At 40.9% G+C, this 20,988-nt stretch overlaps 1 protein-coding gene across 1 annotated transcript in view; it reads left to right on the forward strand.

Moving 5' to 3' along the window:
• Positions 1 to 20,988, forward strand: part of LOC109455125 (aldehyde oxidase) — a 73,697-nt gene that overhangs the window by 37,170 nt on the left and 15,539 nt on the right. The window contains exons 21-27 of the mRNA XM_019746480.2: positions 4,798 to 4,922; positions 6,708 to 6,841; positions 7,777 to 7,864; positions 12,256 to 12,342; positions 13,150 to 13,341; positions 15,100 to 15,327; positions 20,120 to 20,215. Coding sequence (XP_019602039.2) covers positions 4,798 to 4,922; positions 6,708 to 6,841; positions 7,777 to 7,864; positions 12,256 to 12,342; positions 13,150 to 13,341; positions 15,100 to 15,327; positions 20,120 to 20,215 — 950 coding nt within the window. The remainder of the gene's footprint in view (positions 1 to 4,797; positions 4,923 to 6,707; positions 6,842 to 7,776; positions 7,865 to 12,255; positions 12,343 to 13,149; positions 13,342 to 15,099; positions 15,328 to 20,119; positions 20,216 to 20,988) is intronic.

Here is a 20,988-nt window from a genome sequence, read left to right on the forward strand (position 1 = left end):
TGTTGATGAAGCATTTAAATTGGCTGATCAAATTCTTGAAGGTAAAACTATCTGGAAAAAATGATGACAGGGGAAGCAGTTGCGGCCCTAGTCATTATATAGAGGTTGTCTTTTTCCTGCTCACAACCACCCTGCAGGTTGGGAAACTGAGGCCCAGAGGGGTTAAGGAACATGACCACGGTCATACAACAGTTCCATATGTTTATGGCGTCACTCAGACGTGTTGCAGGTTTGCTTCCAGGCCATCGCACTAAAGCGAGTCATCATCTTTTTGCTGGTGGAGGGTCTTGCCTTCAATCTGTAGAACAACACAACCTCTGTGAAGGGCAGTAAAGTGAAGCGCACAAAAAGGAGGTGTGCCTGTACATGGATAAAATAATACCGGTCTCGAAGGGCCTCTGTGAACATTATAAGAGATAATATACGTGTACTTGGCCCATAGTAACAGGTCCACAACTGTGAGCAATAATTATTATTAGGTTTAGATGTTTCTGTTGTTCTTCTCTAGAATAGGTTGTCTGTTACTGAGCTAATGCACTGGCAGGCGTGCATCTATCGAACCCAGTGTTTCCCAGTTTTTCACACTGTAAGATGCTTAGGAAAGCAGCCTGGAGATTCCTGTGCCCCTTTCTTGGGATTCTGGAGTTGGAGGATCCAGGGTACCCCAGGAATCTGTTTGTTTGACCAGTTTTAAGAGTGCTCCACGTGATTCGTAGGATTAATAAAATGTGGCAAACACACGAAAGTTGAGTTTGTTTTGGGGAACGAGGAAGAGGGAGCATTTTTATCATAGAGAATGAATCCATGGTGTGAAAATCTTGAAATTATCAAGATTTAGGGAGAGTTCTTCCATTTGTGCCATAATATGTCCTAGGCTCTGTTCTTGCCACAATATGTTTTTATATGAGAATTTAATTATGGTATTTTTCCCTTCACATCTTATTGAATTATTTAATTCAGTTTGGTAGTTTATTCAGTCTGTCTCTTACTTGAATTTTAACTGGCTACTTGCATCAGACCCTGTTAAAAAGGATAAAACCTATTAATTAACAGGAAGCTTTAAAAGAGACACATATACTACTTTTAAGTTTCATTCTCTTAACTCACTGGTTTGAGGGTTTTTTTTCTTACTCTGCAATTGTCATTTTGATTAAGATTTTTTGACTACTTGTTTCACTGTGAGATAATTGGAGTTAAGAATTATAATACTTTATCTGCCTGTTAGGATAATAAGTGCTCCAAAAAAATTTTTTTTTAAAGATACAGTATGTGGAGCATTACACCAAGTCTTAGACTGCGTTCTGGAAGGGAGTGGTGTTATTGGTTGTTTTCTGGGCTGGGAAGATTTCAGCCCTACCCAAGCCTGGTGTCATAGCTCTAGATGGGCGTTAGAGAACACTGTTTACAAATGAGCCAGCTGAAGCCAGAGAGGCCTGTGGTTGACCAGGAATCACATCTGTCCAAGTTTCCCAACTCTGAAGTTAGCACATTCTCTCCTCTACATGAAGCTGCTTCTCATTTATCTCTTTAAAATTCCATTAGCTGGGATGGGCTTTACACTGGAGAAGTAGCTGGCAATCTGTCTAGTGGAATTTGCAAGAGACCTGGAACTGAGATTTTCCTCCCACAACCTGTCCTGTTGGGCATAGTACAGATAAACTGCTTCATGTCTTAATGGCTTTACTATCTTTAAGGGCCTCTTCTTTTTTTTTCTAAAGATTTTTTTTTTTTTTTAATTGGGGAAGGGGAACAGGACTTTGGGGAACAGTGTGTACTTCCAGGCCTTTTTTCCAAGTCAAGTTGTTGTCCTTTCAATCTTAGTTGTGGAGGGTGCTGTTCAGCTTAAGTTGTCCTTTCAGTCTTAGTTGTGGAGGGCACAGCTTGGTTGAGAGCCCATGCTCCAACCAACTGAGCCATCCGGGAGGCAGCTCAGCTCAAGGTGCCGTGTTCAATCTTAGTTTCAGGGGATGGAGCCCACCATCCCTTGCGGGACTCGAGGAGTTGAACGGGCAACCTTGTGGTTGAGAGCCCACTGGCCCATGTGGGAATCGAACTGGCAGCCTTCGGAGTTAGGAGCATGGAGCTCTAACCGCCTGAGCCACCGGGCGGAAGGGCCTCTTCTTAAAATGTAAATATGCCGGGAGGAATCACTCCTACACCCTCACTGGGATAACACTTTTATCTCAAGGATTAGTTCCAGCTTAGAGAGCTGAGAGCGCCATCCTCGGGTGAGCAGAGGGCAGTGTGGTGCAGGGCTGTGGGGTGGGCAGCACGAGGGGACAGGGCTCTGGAGCTTTGTCTTCCGCACGGGTTTAAACAGAAACAGCTGTCTCACATGTTTTAGCTCTGTGTTTTTTAAATGAAGTAGATGTTTAACCAAATAAATTCTTAGGGGTAATCATTAATACTAATAATATTAATGTAATAGTTGTATTCTAGTTTTTTTTTTTAGCCTCTGTTTTTATTTTTTTTTCTGCCTTGCAATGGGTTACTTGAACATTTTTTTAGAATTCCATTTTGATTTATCTGTAGTGGGTTTTTTTCTGGGGGGGGTAGGGGAGGGAACAGTTTTATACGTTTATTTGGCAATCAGAAGTTAGTTCGCATCCACATTAACTGTTTGTAGATTTCTGAAAGTGGTGACAAGTACATACATAGGTAACCAACATACAGAGCTTATTTGGTGAATCTTCATCCTCATTATATTTTCTGGACAACTTCACCCAAATGCAGCATGGGGCATTTTTTATTCCTTTGGCCCAGACATACTCTCCCTCATTTCTAATTGTCTTTAAAATGCTCTTTGCATACATTGAAAACCACATAAAGCAATGCTGTAATTTTGCTTCAAACAGAATTTGGAAAACTCAAGGGGAAAAGAAAGTCTATTGTGTTTGCCTGTATTTTTATTCTCTCCATTGCTCTCTTGCCTTCCTGATGTTCCAAGGTCTTTTTTAAATCATTTCCTATCTGTTTCAAGAACTTCCCTTAGCCATTCATTATTTTAGGATAGATTTGTTGACGACAAATTCTCTTACTTTTCCTTCATCTGAGAATGTATTGATTTCTTTTTCATTCTTGAAGGATATTTTCACTGGGTATATAGAATTCTGAGTTGACAGGTCTTTTAGCACTTGAAGAAAGATGTACCGGTTCCTCTGGCTTTCATGACTTCTGACAAGAAATCTGCCGCCATCTGAATGAAGTATTTTCCTGTATAAATGAGGTAGTGTTTTTCTCTCTCTACTTTCAATATGTTTTCTTTGTGTTTAGTTTTCAGCAGTTTGACTGTGATGTGTCTTGGCATGGAATTCTTTGGTTTATCCTCTTTGGGATTTACTCTGCTTCTTGAATCTGTAGGTTTATGTGTTTTACTAAGTTGGAGAATTTTTCAACTATTATTTCTTTAAGTACGTGACTTCAATGATGCAAATTTTAAGTCTTTTATTTTAGTCACATAGGTCTTGAGGTTCTGTTCATTTTCTTTCAGTCTATGTTCTCCTGTTGTTCAGGTTGGGAAATTTCTGTTGTTCTTTATTCTTGTTCTTGGATAATTTCCTCTGTTTTCTCTATTATGTTGTTGAGCTCGTCCATTGAGCCTCTTGTATTTTAGCTATTGTATTTCTTAATTCTAAAATTTCCATTTGCTTCTCTTTATATCTTCTGCTTCTTTGTTGAGATTGTCTATTTTTTTCATTTATTTTAAGTATTTATGTCAACGCTCATTGAAGCATTTTTTATGATGGCTACTTTAAAATCCTTGTCAGATAATTTCAGGATCTGTGTCATCTCAGGGTTGGCTTCTGTTGATTGTCTTTCCTCATTCAAGTTGAGTTCTTGGTATGATGAGTGATTTCTGGTTGTATCCTGGTCATTTGGGGTTTTATGTTGTAAGACTCTGGATCTTATTTAAATCTTCTACTTTGCCAAAGCTCCTCTGACCCTGTGTTGGTGGGGGGAAACAGGGTGATGCTTCATTATTGCCAAGTGGAGGGCGGAAGCCCAGGTTTCTGCATGATCTCCACTGACGCCACCCCAGGAGAGGGTTTGGGGTACCTCATTATAACCTGATCATGGCAGAAGTCTAGGCTCGCCACTCAACTTTTGCAGATAAAGATTGTTCTGCAGTTTTTTCTGTATTGTTTGGCTGGAGTGCAATCGTTTTTATATAACAGCTTTCTGTCTTGCTAGGCTTCTTCTTTCCTCATCCTTTATCTAGAGAAAGTAGGTTTTTCTTGGTTTTTTTTTTCTGTTTTTTCCTGCTAGTGGTTTTGGGTTTCTGGTATCTCTGGCATCCAGTATGGGCTCTATGAAGCAAACAACAGCAACAAAACCCGCTGAACTCACCACTGTGTCTTTCCTTAAGTCCCAGAGTCCCTAGCTGGTCTGCCTTCTCCTCTTTACCTTTCAGAGTCTTCTTATGTTTCTTTTATGTATAATGCCCAGGGTTTTTAAATATACTTAGCAGAAGGACAGGGAGAAAGGTATCAATACCATCTCGTCTTGGAACTAGAAGTCTCCCTGCCATACTATTTTGATTCTAGAGAGTTACACACCTTTCCTTAGGACTCTGATCTATTGTATTGGTAGACATGACAGATTCCTCTACAGAACTCTACTTCAAATCTGCAGGTATAATGAAAGCTAAAGATGGTTGTTTCTGGCTCTTCACCATACAGCCTGCTGCCCCAGCAGAAGCATTGTCAGTGGAATGTCTCCATAATGAGATAACAGCTGAAGCATGCTACCTGTGCTATGTGACAGCCTTCTTGATTCTCATGTATTTTCCTCTAACAGGTGAAACACATATGGGAGGTCAAGAACATTTTTATATGGAAACCCAAAGCATGCTTGCTGTTCCCAGAGCAGAGGATCAAGAAATGGATATTTATGTGTCTGCACAGGGTCCCACATTCATCCAGGTAGCACCGGACCATTGTGGAGGGGATGTGGCTAAGTGGTTTCTACCAGAAAACTATACCAAGAATAATTAGAGACAAAAATGTCATTTTAGAAACTGAAGGAATTTGGAATACTAATAGCCATGTCCATTTGATTATTAATAGGCATACAATTTTAAAGCTTTTAAGTTAGTATTATAAAAGTAGAGCTCTGTTTGTGGATGTATAACTTTAAAACAGTTATGAAATTAGCAGGTCTTTTTTTGCTATACTCTTGATACTGTTAAGAATACAAAAGAAGTGATGACCAGCACTTAAACTGTTGAATGATAATAAAGGAAAGTTGTTAAGAGAATAATCCTAAGAGTTCTCATCACAAGGAGAAATTTTTTTTCTTTCTACTGTACCTGTATGAGATGATGGATGTTAACTAAACATGTTGTGGTAATCATTTCACAATATATGTAAATCAAACCATATGCTTTCTTTACACCTTAAACTTATACAGTGATAAAGGACCAGGAAAAGGGAGGCTAACAAGACAGAAAGCTTTTGTACAAAAACTACTCTACTCTAGCCAAATGCCACACACACAAAAATTGCAGACCAATATATTTATTTCTCAATAAAACTGGAAAAAGAAAAGAAGCCTATAAGACCCAAATCACATGAAGCAGTTAGGAAACCGTATTGGGCAGAATGCAACCTAGTAGAAATCAGCTAAGTCAGAATTTACACATGTGGGAAAATTAAAAGAACATAGGGCTACTAAGAGCTAGAATCATCCAGAAAGAGCCATGAAAATGAAGTCTTAAGTTTGGATTTATACTGAGAGTGAGGTTTGTCTAGATGGTGAGAAGAGATGCCATTTCCAGACAATTCCACACAAAGATCAAATGCACTCCTTCCTTCCTCCCTCCCTCTCTCCCTTCCTTCCTTCATCTGTCCCTTCTGCAAACACTCATTGCCTGTGTCATATACCAGGTAGCATGCATGTAGGAAAGGAGAGATGGTACAGGACTACCCAAGCTGGGATGGAGGATGCACTTAGGGGTGGCTAGTTTAAGCATCAGGGTGAAAGTAAGAGAAACAAAGCAAATGGGTCTTGATTCAGTAGGTCACGAGGAGCCAGTATTGCTGCCAGAGCAAGTAGGAATGTGGAAATGTAGAGAGTGAGGACTTTAGAAGGTGGAGCACTAAGGAGGGTCACATAAACTTTATTCCAGTCCTGTTTTGCTCCTCACTTCATCTCTCTTGGGCTCCCCATCTATAAAAATGAGTTGTTAAGACTAAGTGACCTCTTAACATTAGGATGACAAGAAAGAGCATGACCTACCACCAGGGAAGACCCACTGGCCAACTGTAGCAGTAATCCAAATGGGAGGTGAGATGTATGCATTCTCCAGTGGAGAACAGGAGAGTGCAGAGGAAAAACCCAATCTGAGAGAGGTTTGGAAGGCCACAGAACCTCACTGCTTCAGGAAACAATCCCCAGGGATTCGTGTGGAAAGGATATTTTGGGTATAGCTCATGAGGAAATTTTTTTTTAATTATTAGCACAGAAATGCCTCAATGCTATTGAAAGGCTTACTCAACATTAATGAGTTTTGGCAATGTCATTATAACCAAATACCACTGAGATCAGTGTGGATGCATGCCCAGGTTATTGGAAATCATCCCATTAAACTGTGTAAAACCACACAGTTTGTGTATCATGTACAACATTATGGAATCAAAATGTGTAAGGGCTGTCCCACTCCCTTGCGGCTTATGGGTCAAATTAATAAGAACTGTCATCATTCACAGGACATAGTTGCTTCAGTCTTGAAGCTCCCAGCTAACAAGGTCATGTGTCATGTAAAGCGTGCTGGCGGGTCGTTTGGGGGGAAGACGTTAAAAACTGGCATCATGGCAGCCATCACCGCATTTGCCGCTAACAAGTAAGTGAAGAAAATCTCCTAAATAGGTTAAAAATAAAATGAGGTTGTGCTGAATATTAGCAATATTGGAATTAAGGACGAAGACGCTGGGTCAAGATTATTTAAAGTCACACGTAACATAAACATATAATATAAATGCAAACAAGTTACCAGCTTATTACAACTTTTTTATCTTATCTTGTCAACCTATATACTATAAGAACCAAAATGAGAATCAGTGACTGAAAAGAATTTAAAAACAGTGAAAATACTATAGTACTTGGAGTAGACAGAAACAGGTCTTGAAAGGGTGGAGGTTACTTGTCCTTAGCGTGTGTGTGTGTGTGTGTGTGTGTGTGTGTGTGTGTGTGTGTGTGTGTTCCCTTGATTTACATGGAGATTTTGCTTTTGTTATGCTTACCTTTATTTATATTACCATTTTCCTTCTAGAATCTCAAAATATTACCATAGGAAATTGTCTTTGGAGCAGGTACACCCATAAGGCTTCATTTCTTTGCTCAGTAATATAGGTCAGTTCCTCTATCCCATGGTACAAAAAGCCCTTGATTCCAGACCTGTCCTATCTGGGAGCACTTGACAGTCACACCCCACCTGAGTTCCTCCATTTGTAACCAGTCTATAATGTGGCATTTGGACTATATGCCTGTAGCAGAGGTTGTTATCACAATGGGAAATACCCAGAAAACAATACTCTGGAGACTCTGGCACCCATGAGCCTCTCTCCCATAAGTAGAGAATGCCAGGCATTGTGCCAAAGGGAGGGGAGGCCACTGTATATGCTCCAGATCCACACGGCCTGGACTCAGGGAGTAGTTGTGTTGTTCTCTAATGTGTATGGATGCCACTCAAGCTGTCACTAGGGGTTATATAAACCCCAGAAAAGACTTACTTGGTAAAAGAGTTTACTTACATCTCTTGCTTTTTTTCTGTCTTAGACATGGCCATGCAGTCCGCTGCATTCTGGAACGAGGAGAAGACATGTTGATAACTGGAGGTCGCCACCCTTATCTTGGAAAGTACAAAGTGAGTTGAAGGAGGGCAGAGGAGGATTCATGTTGTAAATATAACATTCCATAAATGCAGAGGGCAGCATTTGGCTACTCTCTAGTGGGGAATAACAATGAGCAAATCAACAAACTGCATCTGTTTAACTTTCTATTTCTTGTGCTAATTGTTTGATTACTGTCTGGTTTAATTAGGCTTTTCTGCTTTGCTCAAAAATGTCAGTTTGTGAAAACATGCTACTGGTATTAGCTGCTACAGAGTGAATAACTGGAAAACATATGAGTATATAGGTCCATGAAAATAGATCTGATAACCATACTGTCCCACATATAAAAGAAGTGAAAATAGAATAATTCCTATAACAACAGTGTTACGTGAAATTATAAAAAAATTTGACAACAGGTTCCTTATTTTTAAGTGTACCAAGTGTATTTTTATAAAACTCTGTCACAAAAATTCCTGGAAAAGTTTCCATAGCTGAAAGTAATTATTCTTTTGCTTTCTAAGAAATAAGTTTACTTGTCAGAGTGGGCTAGAGACTCTAACAAACAACTGAAAACTCTCAAGGACTTAAACCTTTATTGTGTTCATTTTTGCTCAAGTAACAGCCCAGTGTAATCTGGCTGGGAGACGGGGGGAGGAAAGGGGCATAAGAGGAGAGGACTGCCCCACAAAATCATTCAGGGACTCGGGCTTTTTCCATCTTAGGGCCACCATCGTCTCCTCGGACTGTACTGTCAAATATGGAAGCCAGTAGGTACATATGGCTATATTTAAATTTAAATGTACTAAATTAAATACAATTAAAAATTCAGTTTTACAGTTGCGTTAGCTGTATTTTAAGTGCTCAGTAATCACATGCAGCTAGTGACTGCCTGCCATATTCTATATCCAGACATAGAACAGCACAGAAGTTTCTATTGGATAGTACTGCCCTACGTACTCTGACTCCTCCACTGGGTCTTTTGCAGTGGGCAGCAGACAAGGGAAGAAAGGGAGCACAGAGTGTCATGTGGGTAGTGTTTTAGGTACCAGGCCTGTAAGTGGTGAACCTCACTTCTATCTGCCTATTATTGGCCAGAACTTTGCCACCTAACTGCAAGGGAGGCTGGGAAATGTAGTCTTCCTGTGTGCCTAAGATGAAGGACAACAGGATTTGTTGAACACATAGTATGGTTTCCACTACAAGTGGTGTACCAGCATACATATTTTTAGAAGATAATGAATGTATCTACTTCAATTCACATTCACCCTAGGCTATTATTTGAATTTAGTTTAGTTCAACAAAGATTTATTAGAGTGAACTTTGTCCTGAAGGAGATTACATTTTAGTGGTTGAGGACGAAATAAGACTTACACGTATGAAGTCATTATGAAAACATAATAATTTCAGGTTAAAAGATGAGGCACACATAGTAAACTATAGGGAGAGAGATGAACATGAGTTGAAGTGTTTGCAGGAGGCTTCTTAGAAAAGGTGAAACGTAAACAACCTTCAAGAATGAATAGGCAGAAAGAAGGTATACCAAGTTGTGGGAATAGTAAGAGCAAAAATGCAGAGGTGGGATGAACATTGCATGTTTGATGGGGGCAGGAATAAAGGGAGAAGGGGAATTAGAGCACAGAGTGGAAAATAAGATTGTTTGGATTAGGTGATGCCAGGCTGAGAGGGGCCTGAGAATCCCAGGATGGAGGTTTAAACTTGATCTCATCAGAAAGAGTGAGACTGAGTAGATCCTTGAGCAGTCAAGTGTCATAACCAAACATGGGTTCATTGGGGAGAGTGTTATCATGGCACTGGGCAGGATGGCCGAGGAAAGCGAGAGGATGGAGGCAAACGGACCAGCAGGAGGCAGCTGATACATTCAAATATGAAGCAGTTGAGGTCTGAGCTATGATAGCAGGATATAGAAAAAGAGATGAGTCCAGGAGCCATTATTAAAATTTGGTGACAAACTTGGCAAAATACAATGCAGAATAAAACCACACACATGACTTGGAGTTTTCTAGTAGAAAGAGCCAAGTTGGGAGAAGGAACCAATCTGGAGGGGCAGTGATGAGTTTGTTTGTGTAAGTGTTGGGGAGGAAGTGACAACAGGACATTTAAGTAGAAATGTCCTTCACCAATGAGACTTCATTGAAAGGACTGACTTATAGTTACAGAAGCCATCAGCATAGTGGAGATTAAAACTATGAGAAAGTAATGTTTTCTGATGGAGGGTAGTGTGAGGACAGAAGATGATATTAACAATATTTATAATAGTAATATCAATAATTTACATTTAGAGTACTTGCTATGTTTCAATCACTTGCCTATGATTTTCCATGCATTACCTTACTTCCTGCTGTTTCACAGATAGGTTATAGAGCTTGCCTAAGATTCCAGAGCAGGTTGGGTGGCAGAATCAGGACTCAAAGTCAAATGGCTGGAATTCATAGTCCATGCCCTTGACTACTAACTACTTCGGTTTGAATTTGCTTCTATTCAACAAAAATCATTAAAGTGAACTTTAATGAGTTCAGAGATATTGAAAAGTGTGCAGACCGAAAACAGTAATATTGGATACATCTTAAAAACATTAAAAGGTATTTATTTACAATACCTCCAACAGCACCAAATATGCCAAGGAGCTTTGACTGAATTGGGCCCTGTGAAAAAAAATGTGCAGAGTACAGTATGAGCAGGCCACCAGATCTGAAGATTAGGAGAAGATCAGTGGCTTTAGGGGAGAAGGTTTTGGTAGAGATGTAAGAGGATAGGAGGCAGAATTCAAGGACTTACGGCAAGAACAAGAGGTCAAGAAATACTCCTATACAGTTGATTTGCTTTAGGAGGAGACAAAATAATTGACTGGACAGTAGTGATGGATTAAATAGGAGTGTTTTTTGTTTGTTTGTTTTGCTTTCATATCTTCTCTATCCTTGCTTTTTTTTTCATTATTATCTTTAGTTGTGGCAAAATACACATAACATAAAATTTACCATCTTAACCATTTTTAAGTGTATATTTTGGTGGCATTAAGTATTCATATTATTGTGTAATCATCGCAACCATCCAACTCTGGAATTCTTTTCATCTTGTAAAACTGAAACCCTGCATCCATTAAGCAATAGTTCCTCATTCCTTCATCTACCAAACAACGCCTGGAGAAACCACCATTCTACTTTCTGTCTCTATGAATTTGACCACTCATATAAATGGAATCACATGGTATTTGTCCTTTTGTGACTGGCCTATGTCCCTTAACATAAAGTCCTCAAAGTTCATCCATATTATAACATGTGTCAGAAGTTTCTTCCTTTTAAAGGTGGAAGACTATTCCATAGTATGTATATGCCGAATTTTGTTTATCCACTCATCTGTTGATGGATATTACTACCCCGTGGCTATTGTGAATAATACTGCTATGAACATAGGTGTACAAATATCTCTTTGAGACCCTGCCTTCAATTCTTTTGGAAAAATACCCAGATGTGAGATTGCTGGATCATATGGTAGTTTTGGTTTTAATTTTTTGAGGAGCTGCCATAGTGTTTTCCATAGCAGCTACCCCATTTCACATTCCCACCAATGGGGCACAAAGGTTCCAATTTCTCCACATCCTCACCAACATTTATTATTTTCTGTTTCTGTTGTTTTTTTTTATAGCAGCCATCCTAATGGATGTGAGGTCGTGTCTTGTGCTTTTGATTTGTATTTCCCTAATGATTAGTGATGTTGAACATCTTTTCATGTGCTTTTGGACATTTGTACATCTTCTTTGAAGAACTGTCTATTCAAGTCCTATGTCTACATTTATAAAAAAATTTTTTATTAGTTTCAGGTGCACAAAACAATGTAATAGATAGACATTTATCATTTATATCCCTCACACTGTGTCAACTCCCCTCCCCCATCTACTACCCCTCTGACATCGCACAGAGCCATTACATTTCCACTGTCTCTATTCCTAATGCTGTACTCCTCTTCTTGTAACTATATACGTTATATATATATGTATATATAGAGAGAGGTATATATACATATATATATACATATCTATGTCTACTTTTTAACCTGTTGTTTGTTTTTTGTTGTTGTTGAGTTGAAGAAGTTCTTTATACATTTTGTATATTAACCCCTTAACAGGTCTATGATTTGCAAATATTTTATGCCATTCTCTGGGTTGTCTTTTCACTCTGTTGATTGTGTCTTTTGATACATGGAAGTTTCAAATTTTGATGGAGTCCAATTTATCTATTCTTTCTTTTATTGCTTGTGCTTTTTGGGTGTCATATCCGAGAAATCATGGCCAAACCCAATGCCATGAAGCATTTTGGCTATGTGTGAAGGATTCACAAGTGAGAAAGCAAACTTTGGAGAGACTTGGCCCCCAGCACCAGAATCAAAGGTCAATCTCTTTCCCCAGGTTGGTTTCATGAACGATGGCAGAATCTTGGCCCTGGATATGCAGTATTATAGCAATGGAGGCAGCACGCTGGATGAGTCAGCACTTGTAAGTGTTTTAAGAAACAAGTTCCTATTCCGGAAAGTGAGGCATAAAATGATTTAATTAAGAAAATTTTCAGTAGTTCAATACATTTAATAATAAAAGCATAAAGGCCCTCATTGTAGGGATAACCACATGTTACTTGTGCCCCCAAAGTGAACCCAAAGATATTGGCTAAGTCTGCATCTGTGTGTTATCTCCATGTTTCCTATACTTACAGCTTTTTTCCCAGATGTAAGCATTAGACACAACCTCAGACCTATTGATATTTTGGGTTGGATAGTTCTTTGTTATAGTTCTCCCATGTGGTGTAGGATATTTGGCAGTATTCTTGGCCTCTACCCAGCAGAAGTCAGTGCTACCCTCCAGCCTTAACAACCAAAATGTCTCCAAACATTGCCAAATGTCCCAGAGGCAAAGAGGGCAAAATTGCCCCTGGATGAGAACCAATGCATTAGACCAAATGACGAAACATTTTTTTTCTGTTTTCTAGTATATTATATTCATTACATTTGGTGTTTGGGGCCTATGAATGCTTCAGAGGCTTTTAGAAATGCTTGAAACCTGGAAAAAATGCATTAGCTTTAAAATGTGAAAATAAAAAAATGATTTCAAAAGAAAAATTATTCAAATCCTTAAATATTATTTTATAGTAAAAATACATTGAATTTGAGATCTGGGTCTATTTTAGCATGTTCGATGTGATGCAGCGGGGGCAGTCACTTCTGGCCTGGTTTTAGTCTGAGGTCTCAGGATGGGAACACAGGTACAGAAGGACGAGGGTCTCATGACATCAACTCTGGATTTCCCCAGGTGTTAGAAACAGGAGTTCTGAAAATGGAAAATGCTTACCAGTTTCCCAACCTGCGCTGCCGGGCGAAGGTGTGCAGAACCAACCTTCCATCCAACACGGCTCTGCGTGGGTTTGGCTTTCCTCAGACGGGGCTGATCACCGAATCCTGTATCACGAAAGTTGCAGCCAAGTGTGGGTTGTCCCCTGAGAAGGTAACAGTAAATTAGTCTCGTATACAAAAGATACAGAATGTTAGAGGTGGGCAGGCCACTGGGAGTCATTCATGTTGAGGAATTTGAGATCCATCGGGGCTAAATGCTGTGCCCGAAGTAACCCAGTGAACTAGTTAATACAGGGCCTAGACTCCAAAGTTCAGTGAAGTGACCCTTGTCTTACTCAGGTCCTGGTGACATGAAGATATTGAAGAGTGAGCAGAGGATTCTGACTTGTTTAGTGGGAGTCTCCATTGGTTGGGGGTACACCTGCTCCTCACAAGTTCTGTCACACCTTTCTTTCCCCTGCTTCCTTAACATCTCAGGCAGCTGCCCTAAAATTTCTGTCACTTTAGTCACTAAAATTGTCTCCTTTCAGTTAAGTCTCAGTCCCAACTTCATCATTAACAAGCTCTGTTCCCTTCCTGTGCCTCTTCTGCCTCGGACCCTGCGGTGGAATTAGGGTGGGGGGACTCCATGCTCTCTTACCCCTTCTCCTCCCCTGTGCCTTCTGCTGGCAGGAAGTGTTGGGAGGAAGTGGAGGGCCAGAGGAAACAGACGGTATCTCCCCATGTGACTTTTCCCAGTGAACACTCTGTCATCCACTTGGTTAGATGTAACCACTTTTCAAGTATGTTGTCGGTGGGCTCCGTTTCTGCCAGCTCTCTCAGAAATCAACAGTCCCCTGTCAGGGGGGTTAAACCTCCAACTGACCCTCAGCTGGCACCTCATGTAGCAGTCCCCTTATGTCCACACCTCTTCGCCCCATGCTGCAGCAGTCCATGGAAAGCCCCAGGCCCCAATTCATCTACCTTCTTTCCCCTCAGCATGAAAATCTGTGGCCACAGGCAGGAGCCATCTTCTGCGTCTCTTGAACTTGTGGGTGGTCCTTGTGCCTCCTTTCCTGGCCATCTCACCACAGCCTCTCTCCCAGATGCTCAGTCACATTTGGTAGCACTAGGGAGGAGAATCAGATAGTCACCTCCTTTCATCCCCAGGGAAGTTGGAGGAGAGAATAGCCACCCTTAAAAACACCGCCTTCCTCAAAATGGCACAGCTTTCTAATCTCTAGTCATCTTTTTATAACGATCTGGGGATTCTTTTCTCAGGTGGGTGAGGAGAGTATATGTCTGTAATGGCCTCGGTCAGCTTGAGGAAATGGGCTGGCCTCAACTGCCGAGTTTTCTCAAGTTAGAATGTGAGGTATTTGACCTTTTGTTCTCAGCCGGGGACCTTAGTTGCCAATTTGGGGAATACAAGAAGAATTCTACTCAGTACTTCAGACATCCTGGGCTGGAATCCTTTAATTTGTTCTTCATCTTAGTTTTGAGTTCTATTTAAACACAGTTTCATTTTTTTCTTGTTTGGAAGTAAGCAACCTTATCTTGCCATAGCATCTGAATAATCCAAATCGTGTAGCCTGGAAATTAAATTCAGGATTACCTTTCAATAGTATTCACAAAGACATCTAGAATTAAGTCTGCAGTGTACCTGGGCTGTGTTGAGTTATATAAGAAACATGAGGAACGGATTCCTTCCTTTGAACTTACACAAGAGCAGCATGAAAAGCATGTGAGTATGAATGTTTGACAGAAGCTCCCAGTAGAAGAGTGTTATGCATTGGGAAAGGCTTCCACAAGGAATAAGTTGAACTCAGTTTGGGCCTACAGGATGAGCAAATTTTGACTAGGACAGAGGATGGAAGAGACTGTCTGCCGAGTACCCCCAACACCCTTTTCATCTCCTTTCCTTTTATAGGTCCGAATGATAAACATGTACAAGGAAGTTGCCCAAACACCCTGCAAACAAGAGTTTAGTGCCAAGAATCTGATCCAGTGTTGGAAAGAATGTATGGCCATGTCTTCCTACTCCCTGAGGAAAGCGGCCGTGGAAAAATTCAACTCGGAGAATTACTGGAAGAAAAAGGGGTTGGCCATGGTGCCCCTGAAGTATCCCATTGGCCTTGACTCACGTGCTGCTGCTCAGGTCAGTTCTCCAAACAGACAAGTCAAAAGGTGTTGAGGAAACTTTCCAGGAAGGTGAATTAGCCATATGGTTGCAATACCTGATTGTTCAACTTCACCCAAGTTTGTACCCAGCCAAACTAACTTTTCTTCAGAGGAGACAAGAGCTGCTTTGCCCGTGTCCCCAGGTTGCTGACAAACATTCTTTCTGAGAAATTAGGAGGCCCTACGTCTACTCCTGTTCCTGGCATTAAGCGGATGAGTCAACTCACTCTGGGCCCCAAATTGCTCAAGTATATAGTAAGAGGGTGGCACCCATGGCCACCAAGACTCCTCTTCCTGCTATTGTATGATTCTGTGTGCCTGGACTATGACATAGAAATGAGAGGCTGGAAGACATTTGCAGGTACCCCTCCCCTTCATGGTGGGTTTGGGTAAGCTAAATCCAGACAAGTAAATCATTTAAACAATTTTTTAAAACACAATTTTAGGAGCTTGTTCATTTCATAGCTATTAAAAGTGTGAAGGGGGAACTTAAAAATCTGTTCTTGCAGTTTAATTTCTTTAATTAATTACATAAATTGCCTAATTGGTTGCTAAATCCTACTTGCTGTTTCTACCTCTTCATTCTTGAATGAAACTTACCCCAAACAGCTAGTGAAGGACTGCTCTCTTCTAGCTCATTTACAGCAGTGAAATGGGCCCCCTATTATCTATGTTCTTCCATATGTATACGTCTTATATATATGCACATATGTGGATAAGATGGCAGAGCCCTCAAAACGGTTGCCACTCTCCTTTGCAGAATTCACACCTTCAGCTGAGCCATGATGAAGGTGTAGCAGGTGTGTTGACAGAATAGGGATAGATGGGGGTGAAGCTGTGAAGGGCATTAGTGTGTAAGCTGGCTGTTGAGGGAGCAGAGGAAGCCAGGAAAAGCAGATATGAAAGTCCACCCCTCGTTCCCATAGCCATTCCTTCACCTAACCATCCTGGTTCAGTTTGGTGTAATCATTAGAACATTTTCATATAGTTACGATTGCGGGTGGATTAGCTCAGAGGAGAATTTTAACAATACAATTGGAGATCTTATTGTAGCCTTCCCACCCCTTGCCTGTTTATGATGGCAAAAACAACACAGAACCGTTTAGTCATCTGCACACAATTTACCCAGATGAGGGAGACAGTCAAGAGGCTATAGTTGAGGAATAAAGGCAAAAATAAGATTATTCAAAAAGAAAAAAGGGGGGGAAAATACCACTAGAAAAAAGGACAATATACAGTTTTGGGGTAAAGTGATTCACTGGCAGCTAGCGAAGAGGTCGGTCTGGGCCGTCTGTCCTTGAGCACACTGACCAGGCTCATGAGAAAAACAATCTCCACTGTTTATGGGTCATCTGGAAACCCCTGGGCATTAGGCTGTGGTAGACATGGCAACTGCCTCTATTTAATGGTTACCGTTACTTAATATCTGGTCTCCAGTAGACCAAGTCTTTCCCATTTCCTTCATCAGAAATTTCTCAAAAAGTAGGTAAAAAATAACGATGATTATTGAGCACCTACTATGTTATAAGTTATTTTAGGTTTTACCTAATTCAACCCTCAGGGCAACCTAGAGCATTTGTAGCCGTATTAACTTAGTGTGAGAAACTGAGGCTGGAGAGCTTAGATAACTTGCCCCCAAATCCCACAGTTGGTGAGAGGAGGGGCTGGAGCTAGAACTCAGGTCTGAGAGTTCCCAGAAACCGTGCTTTCTCAACTACATCAAGCTGCCCCTTCACGGAGCCTTTCAGTGGGAACTGAGGTGGGATCCAGCTCAGCTGGGAAGAAACCAGCCAGCAGCCAGCAGTACTTTGTTTTCAAAGGCTCCTGAGAAGCTCCCCCCATACCACTTCCTCCCACCCTCCCCCAGAAACTAACCAGCTTCTGTGCTTAGAACATTTGCTTCGGGCTGAATCAAGGACTTTGAGATCAATCAAGATGCTTCCTGGACGCCATATGCTGAAAGACTATTCTAAAGCAAACCAAATAGAGGAGGGAACTAGAAATGACATTTAAGTACCTTCTATGCGTGAGGCCCTAGGCTGGGTGATTTGTCATTTCCCACTTGATTGAATCCCTATCTGTTGGGTAGATGTGATTCTATTTTATAGACGGGGAAATGGAAGGTCATAGAGGTCTGCTGTCTTGCGAAGGACATCCAGCTAGTGAATGACAGAACAAGGATTTCACTTCAGGACTGTCTGGACACAGATCCCATGTGCCTTTATCCTTCCATGATGCCTCCCAGAGCAGAAGGAGCCCCTGTGCTCCCAATAGCTAAGGGATCAAACATACCTCACCTGCATTATATTTAATTCCTGAACTGTGAACACTGAAGGACATATAGTCTCTAATTAACCTCTGTATCCCCAGTGTCTTAGTATGGAACCTGGCACAGAGTAGGAACTCAAGTGTTTGAATGGCTGAGACATTTTGGGAATCTGTGGGACCAAAGTAAGTTTCTTACCAAAACCGGTAGTCATTGCTTGAAGATTTAAATTTCAGAGACCGAGTTCCCAGTTTATTATTGGAGAACCATCTGTTCTAATGCTCCAGTTGTGCCGATTTCATAGATGAAGCTTTGTGGAATTAACTTTTGTGGTGCTAACGATGAACCATCCTGTGGTGCCCCTTAACTGAACCACATTTGACATTTTGAATGGCGCAAGTAGATTGCAGCAGCATATGGAACAAATTACTCAGCAGTCTCTGCTAGAAATGTCTCCCTGGACACACAGGGAGAGTGACACTGACAGCTGGGCCATATGATGTAAGAAATGCACAATTCACTGTAATTGTTGCTCAATTATATATGCTAGCTAATAATTTAATTCACAAGCAACTTCTGAAATGCTTGCTGAGCCAAGGAGACCAAATACAGTGTCTACAAGCTTAAGAAACAGATTGAAGGGCTATGCTGTTGTAAATTCATCTATCAAACTTTTATTGAGCATTTACTATATGTGAGATACTATGCTGCATTCCAAAGGATGCCTTAGGAGAGGGTCCTGCCTTTCAGGGGGCTCACATTCTAGAAGCGTGCTATTAAGGGCCATAGAATAGAGCCCAGGAGCAACCACTGCTGCTGGCATCAGCTGACATCTGATGTGCAGCCCCAGGGCAGCCATCTCTGTACTATCTGTAGAGAATGCCATTCCTTATCGTTATTGTTTTGAGAAAAAATGGCCAAGAGCACAAGACAGTGTTTCCAGGAGTGATGTGTCAACAGACGGTTAAATACTCTCTGCTACATCTTCCCAAGGCCGTTGGGCTATCATTATGGCTATGATGCCTTTCTTAAGGTTCTAAAAATCTCTCTTGCTCTGTGAACATCTGCCTTTGTCCTTGGAGAAAGGGAACCTCTATGTCCCTATTTTCCTAATACATCCCTAGTTTACACCTGCTGACCATGTAAATAGAGCCCATTTTCACTGTCAAAAGTGTCTCACTAGAAATGATAGAGGTTTTAGCTTGCCATTAGCTGGAGTAATGTGAGCCTTTGGGCACCAATAAAGAAGCAAGTCTCCAGGTGTGGCCCAGGGAGTTCCTTCTGGTGGCCTGAGCATCCAGCTAGGAATGCAGTCCTTTCCTTGGCTGTGTCTGATGATTGACATACAAGTCCGTTGACTTCCCTTATTACCAGGGTTGTTTATAAGTAATCTCAGTGAGTGATAAAGGCTTACTAAAATTTGAGCTTTATTCAATGGAAATGAGCTTGTTTCCAGCATTTCTGAAGACCCTGTTACAAGTACTAAATAATTACGCCACTCTGCATCAAAGCGTAGATGATAAGAAACTAGTCAACAGCTTAATGACCTCTGCCTGGCCCAGACCCTATCTCTGGGGCTGGCATTGCTTAGCTGAGCAGCTGCAAAAAGGTGTGCCTTGCAGGCCTTCTGGAACTGCAGTGTTAGAAGCGTTTTCTTAAGACCATATGCTGTTACTATTGCTCTTACTCTGGAGACGCAAAATGAAGAAGCCATCCTTGTTTCCCACAGTTTCCCGAGCTACCTCCATACCCACTAGTTTAGCATGAGCAGGCTTGCAATATGGCATGTTCTTGTTAATTGTAAAACATGTTTAGCTTAGAGTTGAGATGTTTCTGATTACAGCAGCCCTTAATTCTGTGAGCAGTTTGGTTCCTTCTGGATCCTTGTGGGGAGCTGTACAGTTAGATAAGATTGGTTCCAAGATCCCTTCCTACTAAAGCTCTGTAATTCTGTGCCAAGATGATTAAAAATGAGCTTAGCTCTTTTTGCAGCAGAAAAATTAATGCCTGTTTCATATTACTTAGATTTTCCTTTTTGCTTCTCTATAACACACCTACAACCATGGGAATATGTATTCACATAAACAATTCTTCTGCCTATTCCCTAAACTATCTACTCTAAACTTTGCATGTTAAAACTGATGCCCCCCCCACCCCCAAAACAAGCCCAAACCTGAATTGTTGCCCCACCCGTGTCAGGGGATCCTTGAAGGTACCAGTGCTCTCACATGTCCTACTGAGGAAATAGTAGCTTAAGGAGCATAGTCCTGCCCCAGACTCAAAGCTATCCAGTGACAATCAGGCCTCTCCTGGGTGGTCACGGAATGCCCCAGCATTGCCCTGTCTCTGCTGCATGTGCTCCGGGTGACGGGAAAAGTGTCCTTGGATATTATGGCAGGAGATGGAAAGGAGGGGATCATTTCCAGGACAAATGTTTTAATTGACAAGACGTGATAACATTAGTCAAAAAATCATGGGAACTGTTTTCATCTTTTGTGCTTAGGCTGCTGCCCTCGTTCACATTTATCTAGATGGATCTGTGCTGGTGACTCATGGTGGAATTGAAATGGGGCAGGGGGTCCACACTAAAATGATTCAGGTAAGAATGCAAATACTTGCATGATTTTGGATGTGTGCTTATAGATATGTGTACGAGGGAGAAATCATGACTGTACATTCTCTGTTTCAAAATAAGAAGGATAGGAGACTGCAGCTTTGACCACATAAACTGTTAAGCTAGTAGCAGAAACTGAGTTGACAAGCCAGTTTGTAACTGTCCTTCTTAAACAAATGTGGCGGAAGAGCCTCAGGTTGTCTTGTTGATGTACAAGGATGTGTGGTTATTTGCTGCTTTCCTTTGGATACATGAATGAGTTGTCTTTTTGTTGCTGAGCAACAAAAAGATATGTAAATTCTGACATACTGCGCTATTTCTTGCTTTTTTTATAGTCAGGACTCTGAACAATTGCTAATGTAAATCACATCTGATATTTCTAACCAAACTTTACCAGTTTTCTTTTGGCTCTTTTACTTTAGATTTAATTTTTAGCTACCGTTTCTATTTTGCTAATCATATTAGTAATAATACAGATTATAAAGCATTTGTAAGAGGCAAATAATTTTTTTAAGAAGACCCTACACAATTCCACCACTTAGCGATAATCACTGTTTTGGGTTCTTTCCATCTTGACTTTTTCTTTTTCCAAAAAATTACCAACATGCTGTTATATAATTTTGTCTTCTGTTTGTTTCTTACATAGAGTGAGCACTTCTTCCATCGTTAAGAATTCTTTGCAATCGTGATTTGTAATGGCTGCATGTTGATATGTATCATTTATTTAACCTTCCCCAATTGTTGAACACTTCAGTGAA

The sequence above is a fragment of the Rhinolophus sinicus genome, linkage group LG01 (assembly GCF_036562045.2).
Source record: "Rhinolophus sinicus isolate RSC01 linkage group LG01, ASM3656204v1, whole genome shotgun sequence".
Lineage (NCBI taxonomy): Eukaryota > Metazoa > Chordata > Mammalia > Chiroptera > Rhinolophidae > Rhinolophus > Rhinolophus sinicus.